The 16200-nt window shown below is 39.9% G+C and overlaps 1 protein-coding gene across 6 annotated transcripts in view; it reads left to right on the top strand.

Annotated features, from left to right (window-relative positions):
* The first annotated feature begins 5866 nt into the window (after positions 1 to 5866).
* LOC6559540 (protein grainyhead) overlaps positions 5867 to 16200 on the top strand; it is a 40801-nt gene continuing 30467 nt past the window's right edge. For 3 of the 6 annotated variants that reach the window (XM_032734796.2, XM_032734797.2, XM_032734801.2), the window contains exon 1: positions 5868 to 7605. In XM_032734796.2, coding sequence (XP_032590687.1) covers positions 6278 to 7605 — 1328 coding nt within the window. In that variant the 5' untranslated portion in view covers positions 5868 to 6277. Of the gene's footprint in view, positions 7606 to 16200 lie in introns of all 6 variants that reach the window. The other 3 variants (XM_032734799.2, XM_032734800.2, XM_001987607.3) reach the window with 2 other exon arrangements.

Genomic DNA, 16200 nt, shown 5'->3' on the forward strand with positions numbered 1-16200 from the left:
AACTTGCAGCTTCCAGTGATAGTGTGCCATAGCGATCCTTACGAATTGTAGTGCCAAAATTGCAACCATACAAATATTATACGACTTTACCTGTGGCAGGCAGGCAGGCAATCGCAGGCAGGCAGGCAGGCAGGCAGCTGCATAAATATACATACATATACATACATACATATGTATACATGTATGTGTACATACATATGTAAGTACCAACCCAACTACACAGAAGTAATTATAAATGCATAAAAATGCAACACTGCGCGCACACACAAACACACACCACACACACACCACACACACCACACACACACACACACACATACACACAGAGACAGAGTCTAAGCCCAGGCTTAAGACAAACGCAACGGTCGACAGACAGTCGACATCAATAAAGGCCAAAATATAAAGAGCACCCTGTAAGGTGCGCAGACGTCGACGATGTCGCAGCCGCGTTGGTTAATAGGCAATAGTGCTGCTGCCAGAGCGAGCGAGCGAGCGAGCGAGCGAGCGAGTGTGAGTGTGTGTGTGTGTAAGAGTGTGTGAGAGACAGAGAGCGAGCGAGCGAGCGAGTGAGCGCGTGTTTTTTTCAGTTCAGAGACCGAGCGCAAAGCGGGAGCGAAAAGGGATCAAAAGGTGTTGTCTGTGTGTGCGACGACGCGGCTGCGCTGTCAGCGTCGCAGTCGACTTGTTCGAAAATCGATGTTGCTGTGCTGCTGCTGCTGCTGCTGCTGATGTGGTTGTTGTTGCTGTTGCTGCTGTTGTTGGTGTTGCTCTTGTGTTTTTTGATTACGTTTTCTCGTGGCTTCTTGTATCGTTTTGGACAACGGCTTCGTTGACTTTGGCTTTAACGCTGCTGCTGCTGCTGATGTTGTTGTTGTTGTTGTTTTTCCTTATTTTTTTCTTTTTGTATGTTGTATTATGTATTATTCTTTATACTTTTTGTTAGTGGTCCGCACATTGATGATGGCGATCAATTTGGGGCTGCGATTATGGTACAGTAAAATGAACAACGACGTCGCAGTCGCAGTCGCTGTTGCTGTTGCTGGCTTGCGTTAGCCACTACGCAACACACACACACACATACACACACACACGCACATAATAGTGACACTCACATGTGCACGTCAGCCAACTTACACAGACACACACACACACACACAGACACACACTCAGCATATATACACTCGGCTACAAAGACTCGGGGCACACTTAACCCACACACAAAAGCCAGCGCGCCATAGAAGAGAGGAGCTGGTTGCGGGGGATTGCGGCGGGCGGGGGAGGGGTGTGTGGGGGTTGGGGGGGTTAACTTCGTGAGAGAGTTATTTTATTTTCGTGTTCGTGTTAACGTTTATTGTTTTTCTTTTTCTGCTTTTTCTGCGTTTTTCTTACCTTCTTCTTCTTCTTGGCTCTGACTGTGGCTTTGGCTGTGGCTCTAGCTATGGCTCTCAGTGTTGCTGCGTCTCTGCTTTTGACTGTTTGACTGTGGTCGTTATTGATGCCCGGCTTTGACCGATGGCTTAGGGTTAGGTTCATACATTTCTTTCTTGTCTTTGGTAACGCTATCCCAGGGTGCGCATATGCATGTATATATATATATACATATATATGTATATATATATATATTCACATATATATATATATATTTATATATGTATGTATGCATGCATATATCAAATGGTTGGGGTCTAAATTATGTCAAATCTTGATGGGATTTCAAATGGGCATTGCTTTGAAATGTTTATTCCTCAACGATTCTTTTTCTTGTCGACCTGCGAGAATTGTTGGTAAGGGGGAAAATACGCTTTCCACACATACACAGTTAGCTGATAATGCTGGACAATAAAACAAAACAAAAGAACAATGCTCAACTTAAGTTCTTAATTTAATTGATTTAAGCGTGTGTTAGTTTTATGGAGATGAACACATGTTTATTGCATTTGGGGAAAATGAAATCCTGTCGATAGTCTTGGACAAATACATAATTTTCCATTTGCCAAAGATAGTAAATTGAAGTGTGTAATATTAAAAAACCATAATCTTAATTTTTTAAGAAAGCTGATTTTTTAAATTTTAGTTTGCGACCAAACCTCTAAGTTCAAACTCAAATAAAATTCTCCAGTGCCTTAATTTACTTGCTGATTCATTCAGAATCCTTTATTTGTATGTTTGAGAACTAAATTGTAAAGGTCTTGCCTGACTTAACTAACTAGCTTGTTTGGCTTAACCAGTTCATACTAACTATTTTTTTGTTTGACTGATTGGGTTTTTTTCTGAGATTTTCTCAAGCCAAATACCCCCACAAATCTTATAAAAATTTGTTGTATATTTCATTTAAACTTAACACTAAATTTAATTTTTAATTCAGTTTAAAATTATTTTGTTTCTTTCTTTTTTATATTTTTTAGTTAGGATTGTCTTTAGTGGACATTAAATAAATATATAAATAAATTGACCATGGTTTTGGGCTCTAGATTGATACTATAGTTAAATGTAGAAATTTTAAATTTACTTAGGCGCGTTCCAAACCTGTACTTTATCTTCTCTTCTTGGCCATGATTTTGTCCTGTAGATTAATGTTAAATTTAAATTGAATAATTTGCGATCTGCTCCATTTGTCCACTGCCTTAACTTTCTTTACCTTATCTCTTTGATCAGGGATTGGTCTCCAGATTAATACTGTATTTCAAATTGGATACAGGGCTCTTTGTGGAGACTCCCCTACCCTTGTGTCCGAGGTAAAGATAGGTATCAGAAATCAATATCAATTTCAATAACAATCAAAAACTCTTTTTTTTTTTAATTTCCTAACGCCTTTTGTTTGCAATTAGAGTACAGCTTTTATACGCAAACAACAAAAAGAGTTTAATCAATTCGTCAGATTTGGCTCAAGTTGTTTTTTTAACTATTCCCAAAGGGGCATTTGACCAAGAGCAGCACTTGAAAGTACCGTGTACAGAAGTGCTCCAAGTACTCACTTTTATAACTCGATAGCTTTAGGGCAACATTAAGTCCGTATTTTGGGAGAGGGGGAGATGATAGAGAGGGGGAATTGTTCAAATTGACCCCATTTTGTAATAGTCGCTGGCTAAAGCCAAAAGTCATAAGAGATAGCTGTGAAATTGGCCAAGTCAGCAGCCTGATGTCGTTTTAATTGTTTCCTAATTGTTTTCGATGATTCTCTACACTCAGAAAAAATTAGATTTTAATTTTAGTAAGTCGTCCTAAGAAATCGAAGAATTTTCTTGTTATTAGAAATTAGATGCAAATATTGGGAAAAATAACTTCTATAAATTAGAAAGGATTTTCTTAAATCGACAATCCCAAAAATATGGGGATTTGTTCTTTTTCTGTTTTTAGAAATATTTTCTATTATTTAGAAATACATTTCTAAAATATAGAAATGCAAACTCTTTTCTAAAAAGCAGTAACTAGTAATAAATACCTAAATATCTAAAATGTTTGTAAATGTACAACCTTAAAATACATATGTTTATTAATTATAACATAAGTAACAAAAAAGCTAATAAAAGAATTCTTCTATGGGTCACATAGGAAACAACACCCTGAAAATTAGACGTATTCTTTCTAAATTTTAGAAAACCTCACCTTGAAATTTAGGAATCCAAACTCTGCGTTTTAGAAAGTGAACCAACAAGCATCAATTTTAGAAATGTACTTTTTGAATAATATGTTGGCCCTTGGCGACTTGTTGTAAATGTAGGGCAATTTTTTTCTGAGTGTACGCAATATTAGCAGCCGTGGGGCAAACTAATCGCTTTAAGAATCTGCCTCGCCGCATCTCTCTCTCTATTTCCATCTCTCTCTCTCTCTGTCTCTGACTCTCTCTCTTTCTAAGCCTTTTGGCCACGTGCCGCAGATCAATATTGACCGGTTTCTGTCGGTGTCTCGGGGGGGTCAGAGGGGGATGGTTGCATTGTCTGTGCCAAAAACTAGTCTATAAGCGCGCCACATGACACTGACCTCACCTACTAACGGAACAAGCATTGCCAGCAAGTGGAAGCAGCAGCAGGAGGAGTAGGAGGAGCAGCAGCAGCAGACACGATCTCAGACCTGAGAGTCGCCGAGAGTCTGAACTCTCGAGCCGGTTGAACTAACTGACTGTGTGTGAGAAAAACAAGTTTATCCACATCCCCAACAGACACCACATGAACTTTGCAGCAGCAGCAGCAGCAGACGTAGTTGTTGATGTGGTTGTTGTTGTTGTTGTTGTTTTTTTTTTGGTGTCTTTTATCAAACAATAACTGGACGTGCCACCTGAATTGTGAACCTGGTCGGGGGCAGGTTGCTCGGCAGTCGAACCAGAAAGTCAGCAAACGGCAAACGGCAACATCAACTTCTGGATTAGGTCAAGGATTGGCCACGTTGTTGTTGTTTGGGCCTGGTATCCGGACTACCGGTACCTGTTCTAAAAAAAAAAAATAAATAAAAAAAAGTTGTAGCTTGTTGTTGTTTTGTTTGTTTCGCTCCGGTATGGTTCGTTTATCAAAATCAACTCGGAAACATGTTTTTTGTTGTTTGTTCGAGCGAGAGCGCAACACACACAGAGAGAGATGGCGAGAGAATGAGATTCTGGAATTGAAACCGAAACTGAAACTGGACTATTTTCATTCACAGCTGTGCTTTGATGGATCTCCGGTTTTTTTCATTTTTTTTTTTTTCAGTTTTGGCTCAGGGCTTAGCCGCTTGTTTAATTTTCAATTTGCAGCAACAACTACAACAACAGAAGCAAAATCAAAACAAAACACAAATAAGGCAGCGCTGCCTCAGCGGCTGCTGCTGCTGCTGCTGCTGCTACTGCTTCTTCTTTCCACCTGTTGCTGTTGTTGTTGATGTGATGAGTTATGCAGTTACACGTTTGACATTTGCGAAGGAGTCAAACTAGTTCGACGGGCACGTGTGTGCAGCTTTTGTTTGCCCTATCTGCCTCCCTGCCTCCCTGCCTCCATGCCGCCCTCCCTCCCGTAACTCCACTCCCCTCCCCTACCCTTCTACTACTACTTACTATACTACTTATGCCGACTCGTTTCGGTTTCTGTGTTTTGTGTTTGTTTGCATGTTTGTTCGCCTTTTTGTTTTGTTTGTGCGCCGCTTTGCAAATCGTTCAACTACAACAACAACAGCAACAACGACAACAACAACAACAACAACTCATTGACGTTTGAACCCGTTCCGCATGCGGCGTTCCGCGTACCGGTTACGTTTAGTTTTTGGAGGCACGTCCCAACTACTTAACTTCTTCAGTTGTCATTCACACTTTATATTCTGATAAGAATTATTGTGTGGGTGGGATTTAGAGGCATGGGCGTAGCAGCTGCCCCCCTCTCCCATATATCTATTTTAGTTAGATGCACTTAGTTTAATTCTGATTTTATTTATTTGTTTAATCTCAACTAAAGTCAGTCAGTCAGAACATAAGAATAATAGAATAAGTAAAAAATATATTAGATGAAATTAAATATAAAATTTAATATTATATTAAGTACACAAATTAATAACCTTTTATCTTGTTCAATTACTTTAAAACTGTTAAAGAGCGAACGGAGAAAAGTTGTCAAGTGTTTTATATACAAGGATGCAATGCAAGGAACATTAAATAATTAAAAATGGTTTAAGCAAAAATTTAAAAACTGAGAAGTGATAAAAATTAATCATTTGAATATGGTTTAAACTTATAATTATGAGTTGTGTGGCTGAAAAATTATAAATATTAATCATGTTTGCTATAAAATGCAACAAAATAAATAAATTATTTGTTGATTAATAATCAACTTGAGTTGCTGTTAATTAATTAATCAATTAGATACACATTTTTAAAATAACTTATTTTCTTTGTTTTTTCAGTTAATTGCAAACGATAAAGGAGCTAGTTGTTTCCCCATTAGTTCCTTAGTGCCATAAAATGCAATATTGAAACAACGAAAAACAACAACAAACAACAACAACAAACAACCACAATCTACAACAACAACAAGTGCCTTCATTCATAACGTGATAGTGATATTAAATAATGTTTATATACTCGTAACAACTCAAAAGCTTGCCACCAACAACAAACAACAACAACAACAAACAACAATCGACAAGAAATAACAAACAACAACAACAACAATAAAGCAACAACGATTCGAATGCCTTCACCATTTGCCAGCTGCAACTCAAGTTCAAAGCTCAAAAGCTCAAAAGCTCAATTAGTAGTCAATTAATTAAAGCAAAGCGAAAGCTAAAGCAAATTGGGGTACAGGTCCTGCTGGATATAATGTCCACATCCACGGCGACAACGAGCGTCATCACGTCCAACGATATATCGCTGTCCGCCCATCATCACGGCCACGCCCACCATCAGCAGCAGCAGCAGCAGCAACAACAGCAGCAGCAGCAGCAGCAACACACGCACAACACACACACACACACACTGCACACACACACACATCGACTCGGCTCGGTTGGTGTGGGCGTCGGTGTGGGAGTGGGCGTGGTCGGTGGCCATCTTAGCGACGCCTCACTGTCCCCAATACAACAGGGCGCCAACATTGTTGCCACCAGCAACAACAGCTCCCCCCTAGGCCAGAACGGTGTTCCCCTGTTGACCACAATGCACCGATCGCCGGACAGTCCACAGCCCGAGCTGGCCACAATGACAAATGTGAATGTCCTCGATCTGCACACAGATTCCTCCAAGCTCTACGACAAAGAGGCCGTCTTCATCTATGAGACGCCCAAGGTCGTCATGCCGCCCGACGGCAATGGCTCCAACAATGGCCACGACGATGGTGGGGGCCAAGTGATAGACGCCCGCATCGCTGCCCAAATGAGCACACAACATTTGGCGGCGCCACCGCAGCAACAGCAGCAGCAACAGCAACAGCAGCAGCAGGCCCAGGAACATCAACCGCTGGCCAAAATTGAGTTCGATGAGAATCAGATAATACGGGTCGTTGGACCCAATGGTGAACAGCAGCAGATCATCTCACGGGAGATCATCAATGGAGAGCATCACATCCTGTCCAGAAATGAGGCCGGCGAACACATTCTCACCCGCATCGTTAGCGATCCATCGAAGCTGATGCCAAATGATAATGCCGTCGCAACGGCCATGTACAATCAGGCCCAGAAGATGAACAATGAACATCAGGGTGTCTATCAGACATCGCCACTTCCACTGGATGCATCTGTGCTGCACTATGGCAACGATAATGTGATCAAAACCGAGGCCGAGATCTACGAGGATCATAAGAAGCATGCGGCTGGTGGCGGTGGTTCCATCATCTATACCACAACGGATCCGAATGGGGTGAATGTGAATGTCAAACAGTTGCCACATTTGGCGGGTGTGCCACAAAAGCTCGATCCCGAACTGTATCAGACGGACAAACACATCGATCTGATCTACAATGATGGCAGCAAAACTGTCATCTATTCCACCAGCGATCAGAAGGGCCTCGAGATCTATTCCGGCGGCGACATCGGCAGTCTCGTCTCCGACGGTCAAGTCGTCGTCCAGGCGGGTCTGCCATATGCCACAACCACCAGTGCCACAGGACAACCCGTCTACATTGTCGCCGACGTCGAGGAGCATTTACAGGGGTGAGTAATCTATATAATAAATCCAATGTGAATTATTCATTTATTTAACGTCAACTACAATTAGTACATCTAGTAAAAAACAGATTAAATTATATTAACAATAGGATTAATATTAACTTTAAATGAATTAAATAGGAAATATTTGTAAGACTTGTAAGAGTTTTGGGGATCTTTAAATGCAAAATAGTCCAACTTTTATTGGAGGGAAATCCGGAAAAAACTCCATCAGACCAAAATAATATTTAGTTTGAATTAGTCAAGCCCAACCACAAATGTCATTTATGAGACAAGAGTCGTTAAAAATTGTCTTCTGAATAATTTAAATAGAGGACTCTGAATTCATTACAGAGTAGTCGGAGCGGTTCTTGAAAGGAATGATTAGTAAAACAGTGACTAAGACAAAGAAGGAAGCAGTAACGAGGCGGTTCAGTGGGAACAGGAAAATCATTTAAAGCATACAGAAAAGTGATTTAAGAATATAATTTATCAATGAGGAGAGAATATAATTAATTGAATAATGCTTAAGAGTTATAGGAGTATTGTGAATGATGGCTTGGCTTGTCTATTTTTTATTATAATCATAATTGCTGAATACCTTAAATTTCTGGGAGTTTTAACTTTGGTTCACATTTAAGATTCGTTGCTAACTTAAATGTTCAACTGATTGTTCCCCATACACTTTTACCACAAGATTGTTATACTAACCGCAAGGATATCAAAATGTATGTATTTTGTAAATATGGCTTCAGCTTGGACGAAGATACTTTGAAAAGTTTTGCGTATAGGAGCTGTGGTTGTTATGGATAGGCTTGCCAATTGACAACTCTAAAAAGTAATTCGTACATATTTTCGACTTATTGGGTCTATGATAATAGTTAATTCAGGTATAACAATTTGTTATGACTAAGCTTTGACTTAGATTTCGAGTTGGAAACAATTTAAAGTAGATCAGATAGCTATCTATATCTATATTAGAGAGTAGTCAAAAATCATCTGAAAACTTATTAGTTTCGCGACGGGTTCTTTTCAATTTCAATGCGATTTTTCTATTTAAATTGTACTGTTATTACATGTTGGAATGATTTAATTACAAAACTTTGCGCTAGTTCATGGGGGTTGTGGCATATGTCAGCCCACATCTCAACATAAATCTTGGCTAATTGTATTTGGCTGCAACGGCAGCAGCACCAGCAGCAGCAGCAGCAGGCGGAGGCATCAACGTCTTCATTGGTATCGTCCTTTTTAGCTCAAAATGTTTCGTCATTTGCATTTCTCATGCATTTGAATTAACCGCTGTCCGTTTTACTGTTAATTATTGCGATAGGCAACAAACACTAACAAGAGCAACAGCCAACAACAGCAACAACAGCAACAACAACAAACTGTTAGAACGCCAGCGCATTGCTCCTAAAAAACATTTGGCGACCAACTGCAATCGCTGGCAATAGTCAAACCCCATTCCCAAGGGGGAATGACAGCTTCCGTTGTAACTGTTTCGACTATACGTTATTGCAACAACAGCAACAGCAACAACAACTCTGGCATTTGGCGTGCATCGAATCTGCAAGTAGGCGAGAGGCTAATAATACACAAAACCAAAGAGGCAGCCGCTGTTGCAGGCGACGCAGCCTCCACGCGGATGTGCCACAAGCCACCCGATTCGCCGACTCTGCCGCATCTCTTCTTGTTGCAAGCCTGGCAATTCATTTTGGAGCAGCCACAGCCACAGCCAGAGCCACAGCAGCCACCACCATCGTCATCGTCATCGTCATCATCATCGTCGTGCTTTTGGTATGCGCAAGTAATAAAAATTTGAATATAAATTAATCTAATAGAGAACCGTTACGGTCTCGAAGCAAGGTGCTGGCTGCCTCGCTGCCTGCCTGCTTGCCTGCTTGCCTGCAACACCAACTAAGTCATCGTCATTTGAATGCTGCATGCAGCTTCTTCTACACTCAGAAAATTAGTCGCCCTACATTTTTGAAATTCGCCAAGCGCAACTCACTTTATTAGTCAGAAAGTTTGCGTCTAAAAATCTGGTGTGTCCTTAATTTCAGAGTACAGTTTTCTAAAGTTTAGAAAATGTGTGTATCATTTTCAGAGTGTTCTTCAACGAACTCTAAATTAGTTTTATTGTTGCCTATTTTTGGTCCAAAAATTAGTATTTAGCATTTAATTATTTTAGATAGTTTATAATTTCACATTATGTAATATAAAAGAATTATTAGTTCTTTCTGGATTTTAGAAAGGATTTTCTCTAAAATTTTGTGTTTGCATTTCTATTTTTTAGGCAGGCATTTCCTAAATTAAATTAATAGTATAAATTTTAGGTTGTCGATTGATGGCAAGCCTTTCTAATTTTTAGAATGTTTGTTTGCTCAAATTATTGCTAAAAAAGCAAGAAAAACTTTCTAGGTAGACTTATTTTCTGAGTGTAGCAGTGATACTTCGTCTTTCGTTTCTGCTTCATCGTCGTTGTCTTCTTCTTCATCTAATGCCACGTCGATGGTCATCCTGTTATAGCGGAGGCAGCCTCAGCTGCAACGCCATGCATGTGTTGCATGAACACACGCCAGCGTCCATAAATAACGACAAAATTGCGTTTCCGCATATGGGCCGCATGGACTCCACTCCATGGACGCCTCTGACTTGGACTTGGACTCTGTCTTGGCTTGGCTCGGCTTGGCTTGGCTTGGCTTGGATTGGCATGCTGTTTGACCAACGCGCTGCAAACACTGGCCCCAAAGACGTTGATGGCATTGCCGTTCTTATTGCCTGCTGCTGCCTGCTGCCTGTTGCATTCTAACAAACGCGCCACATTGACCACACTTTGCTTGCCACCCTGCCGCAGCATCAGCCTTAGTCGTAGACTCGGCTACAAATTCAGCTGCATCGCCTTGCGTGTTGGCGTTTGCAACGTTGCAACGTTGCAACATTGTCTGGCCTCGCATGTTGTACAGTTGGTTTTGTGGCAGCCTTGCAGTCTTCTTGGCTTTGGTTTCAGTCTCTTCGCGTTAGGACACTTTTGGTTTACTGTCGTCTTGCTCAATTGTCAATACCTTGACCTTTCAAAAACATATGACGGGGCATGTTGGCTTATGCAAATTGCATTCAAATTAAATTTGGTATATTCAAATATTAAGCTGATTTACTGATGACCATTTCAAGAACTATAAATAACACCTTCAACTATATGAATACAATACTAAACATACGCAAATTGATTTCGACCTTTATAATTAGCAATTCTTATGATTTTCGTAATATCGATTAGGGTATCTAATATTGATATTGACCATTATGACAATATGTATAAACTGTTTCAAATTAACTTTTGATGGAGTGTGGATTCCAATTAGGAGTAAAATCGATTTTAAAACATTCTACAGGGTATTTAGCAGTCCAAATTCTGCAAAATAATTTATAATGAGTGTATTTTATTTAACTAGCCTAATGCATTTTATAATGGATTGTATGATGCATTGTGTTCAACAATGACATATAATTATCCAACTACAATAGGGTATCTGTCTACAAGATAGTAGAGATCTGCTTTTCCCTACCCGACTTGATTGAACGTGTATTGCAATTAGTAATAAAATCGATTTTAAAACATTCTAGTTTAAAATGTGGAATAATAATATCAAATGAATGCATTTTGTTACTGGTTTACATTATTGAATGGATTGTGTTCTACTATGACAAATAATTCTCAAACTTCCACAGGGTATATAGTGATACATTCACTTACGAATTAGTGCTTAAGCATAGGGTATCTTCTAGTCAAAAAAATGATTTACTTTCTACAATAATGAAATGGTTACAAATTAAAAGAATTATAAAAGAATCTTGCTTGCTACAGGGTATCTAGCAGCCGCGTGTACTTTGAACTTGACTACTCAAAGCGAATTTAAGTCGCATGCTGAACATATCAACTGTCCATCTGCGTGCCACAGTCAGCTCTGACCTTTGCAGCACTTAACATTAACTGCAAATCCTTTCCCAAAAAGCCTGTCGCCACATCTCCTCCTTCTCCGGCTCCTCCCGCTTCTGCTGCTGCTCCTCCTCCTGGCAGGCAATCTCCCTTTTATGCATAAATAAGCTGCTTACCAGCGTACAAGCCTGCTTACATGCATTACGACTACACTGCGCAGCATGTTTGAAGCTTCGGCGTGGCGAGCTTTTGCGCGTAAGCTTGACGAAATGTCAAGGCATGTTGAGATGACGATGGCGACGAGGAAAGCTCTGCTTGGATTGATCGCAACGGCTCCGGCTCCGGCTGCGGCTGCGGCTGCGGCTGCCTGAGGCGCCCCAACTGTTTATTACCCACATTACTCGGCTGAGTGGCGAGCAATGCACGATTATTGGCAAACATAAGGTAGATAGTTTTATTTATGGCTAAGATGCCATAAAAATAGTTTTTACGGCTTTGCTTGTTTTATTTTTTCCTCTACTTCTTCTTCTGCTTTTGTTGTTGTTGTTGCTGTTGTTGTATTATTAAATGCGCATTGTGCAACAATATACACATGCCATGTGGGAATCAATCATTAAATTCAATCATTATGTCTTTTATAGCTTATTTTTTTATAATTGAGTTAACGGTTTAATGCAAGATGCAGGTGGATCAAATTTAGTGTACTTAAAAGAGATTAAAGTTCAAATTAATTAGGATTTGTGTTTTTATTCAAGCTTACAAAACAAACGTAAGCTCGCCTTCATATCTCTTTGTTTCTTCAATTGGACATAAACATATATTTTTTTATTGCTTTTAAAAATTGTCAGTTCTTATGCCCACAGACTGGACAATTTGTATATGCTTTTGTAGTGCAGTGTAGTTTATTTACTACACGGAAACCACACAAAAATTGTTGTGTTGAAATGAATTGCATTTAATGAAATTTCCATATATAAGGATGCCCTTCATGATAGCCTTCCTTGTGGGGCGTTCGCGGTCAGACACTCTCGCAAAGCCACACTAGCACACCACACGCACACACACACACACACACACACACACACACGCACACACACTTACATATTGTCCGGCAGGCACACCTCATTTATTTACTTACTTTCACTTTAGTGATCATATTAAATTTCCAAGCTGCAAAACATATTTTTGCTGTGTATTTTTTTAATTTATTTTTTCCCCATTTTTTTTATACAATTTGTATTTTTATTTTATTTTAATATGACATTTTAGTCACGATAAAAACGAAGTGTGTATGTGTGTGTGTTTGTGTGTGTGTGGACGCTGCACAGTGCTGGGCAGCAGATTGCTGACACCTTTTGTTGCCTGGAATGGCTAAGAGTAAACGATGGCTGTCTTAATTTAATTTAACCCGTAAGCGCATTTTATATTTTATTGTACTTGTTATTGGCTTTGACTTTGTCACTAACTACCCCAATTCACAATATATCAGAGGTCTTTTTGTTGTGTCACACACAGAAAACACACACTCATGCACTCGCACACCCATTGGAAATAGAGCATTTTAACATTATTTGATAGGCTCCAAGCATATCAGCTTTGTAAAACACTTTGCAAGGCAGCTCTAGAAGAAAAGCGTTGAACTTGCGAATTAAGTGTTAATGAAATGTTTCTGGTGCTTTCGAAAGCTTTTAAGCTCGTTGGATTACCTAAGTGCCTTACTTCAACAGATTTGATTGAGCTTTTTAGCAACTTTATCGTAGTGCAGATACGAAGAGATGTCATTTAAAAGCAGATTTAATATCTACTACAGGAGATAGATTTGATATACTTCCTGGGCTCTAAAACATTTAAATTGAAGCCATAAACATTGTTTACTGAAAGAAGTATATTATTATAAGATTATCTCTTACTTATTTATTTATTTGACAATTTAAAAACCAATTAAATTAACTGAAAAATACAATTTAATATTAGATTTAAATTTTTAAAAAATACGAAAAATGTATAAGATTTATAAATACTAAAGCTAAAAGAAACTTACCAATCAAGGACACCTAGTTGTAAATTCGATTTTATTATTTTATTTGAAGCTAGAATTGTAAACCGAGGTTTGAAAAAACAGCTCTTCTATATTATATATGTACGAGTATATGAACTCCTGAATGCGTAAAAAATCGTAGGAAGCATGTACTCACTTGATAATCGGATTGTGAGGGCAACAAATCTTCGGCTTGCAGTTGTTTGTTTTGCTGCGTTGCTTTTTGTCTTTTTTTTTTGTTTTCTCGTCTCATTTTTATTATTATTAATATTAAAGGTGCAACAGCGTTTGGACATTTTGATACAAAAACAAACCTGTTCACCTGCGCAGTCTACCTGCAGCAGCAGCAGCAGCAGCAGCAGCAACAGCAACAACAACAGCATCGATGTCGAGCGAGACAAGAAAGAAACATGTTAACACAATTCAGCGTCGTACGCTTTCGACTGTCGTTTGTCGTCAGTTGTTGCTGTTGTTGTTGTTGTCGTCAGTTGTTGCTGTTGTTGTTGTCTCTGCTGCTGATGGTGCTGGTGCTGGTGCTGCTGCGACTGCCTGCTTTACTCCACTTCTCCACATCTCGACATCTCCACATTGTACAACACATTGTGAATTGGCGCTACAAGTTTATCGAACGCTCAAAGTGGTTTTCAGTTGATATCTAAAAGCCACAAGGTCGACAACAGCATCAAGTTTATATATTTTTTATTCTTTTGCCGACTTCTTTCAATACTCTAAATTCGTATCAGTGCTCGAGCTTAACTCAACAACGTTGCCTTTGCCGCGTCGCACAAGCCAAAACAAATAACAAAAACAAAAACACGACTTACATAAAAGCAAAAAAAAAAAAAAATAAATAAACTAAATCCCGCTCAAAGTTCAGATAAGAACGAAAATGTGTTTCGATCAACGCTTCAATTACAATTTCAAACGTTCGACATGAGCACGCTCAAAGCCAGCAACACCAGCATCAGCAGCAGCAGCAGAAGAAGAAGCACATCAGAAAGTTGCGCGCGCGTTTTGTTTGCCATCGATCCTGTAAGAGTAACAGTGACTTTGACGACACATGATGCAGGATGCAACCAGCAGCTATGCCATCTCCTACACGGACTGGATAGCTGAGTCACGGTAGTAGCAGCAACAGCAGTAGCAGCAGCAGCAGCAGCAGCAGCAGTTGATGGCGTTCATGTGCGCTGCCCAAAAGGATTTCCACCCACTTAACAGTTGTCCATGTGTGTGTGTGTGTGTAACGTAACTTTGTAATGCTGTAACTGTAACTGTTTTCTTTCGCTGTTGTTGTTGTTGTTATTTGAAAAGCTCTTAAATTAAAGCTTTTAATTCGCTCATTCATTTGCCTGTCGCATTCGCTCTCCCTCTCTCCCTCTCCCTCTCGCTCTCTCTCTCTCTGCACTTTTTTCAATATGGCCGCTGCGCTATGCGTTCGTTTTTTGTTGTTGATTCGTTTTATTTCGGCTTTTATGTCTTTGCTGTAGCTGTTGATAATATTGTAGTAATTAATGCGATACGAATGAGAAATTTATGGTCCCCACGCCCGAAAAAAAATCAAAAAAAAAAAAATAAAAATAAAACAAACGCTGGCGGCTTTTTGCTTTGGCTTCGCTCGATTATTTTTTTGGGGAGTCTGTGTCACTCGCTCCCTCTCCCTCTCTCCCCCCTCTCTCTATCGCTCTCTCTCTCTCTCTCTCACACGCTGTTCGACTCTTACACAAAAAACCATTTGCATAAAATATGAGCATGTAAATGCGACTGCTTAGACCAATTCAAAAGCAAAATCAAAAATCAAAAATCTCATTTTCCAAGCGGAACAGCTGGGCGCCGCCGCCGCCTTTGTTGTTGTTGTTGTTGTATTCCAATCAGACTGGCGCAGGCGCAAACGTTTTCTCACACTCAGCGGAGATCTTGGTCAGAGAAAAGGATGCGCACGCATTGTGGACAAATTAATGGACCTAGGCTCTCGCCTGTTGTTATTTTTATACATATGTCTGTCTGTCTGCTGTGGAAATGGCTAGCGAGGGGTTTCTGGGTTGGGCAACGGAGGAGGGTGTTGCGTGTTGCGACAAACCCAAAAAGGATCTTTGTTGAATCGGAAATGTCTCTCGAGTTTTATTAATAGCATCGCCAGCTTTGCGAGGGGGTTGAAAACAAAAAAACATATATATATATATAAACCGTAAAGTTTACTCGGCCCGGATGGTCGGCAGGGAGTTTTACCTGGTCCACGATTGATATTTATGCAAATGAGGCGACTGCCCAGAAGGGGTTGCTATTGATGCTATCCGCTCTAAGTGAATGAGTGTCCTATGCGCCGGACACGTAGAATGAGGTGCGATGTCCAACGTTGAGCAACAATGACAAACAACAATTGCGACCCGATCAGTGAGAGAGAGAGAGAGAGAGAGAGATAGTGAGAAGGAGAATTTGGGTAGCTTCATTCGACCGTATCAAATGCTAAGACGGCCCATGTGAATCCTTGCAAAGCGCATCCCGATAGAATATTTTCTTGTTGTTCGAATCCTTTTTTGTAGTAATGCTCAGCTGAAAGCATTATGCAAATTAGCGCTTTGTTGCGCTTAAGAAAAAAAAGGGTCGCCTTTTTGCATTGGACGCT

Source organism: Drosophila grimshawi, unplaced genomic scaffold (genome assembly GCF_018153295.1).
Source record: "Drosophila grimshawi isolate 15287-2541.00 unplaced genomic scaffold, ASM1815329v1 contig_1369, whole genome shotgun sequence".
Lineage (NCBI taxonomy): Eukaryota > Metazoa > Arthropoda > Insecta > Diptera > Drosophilidae > Drosophila > Drosophila grimshawi.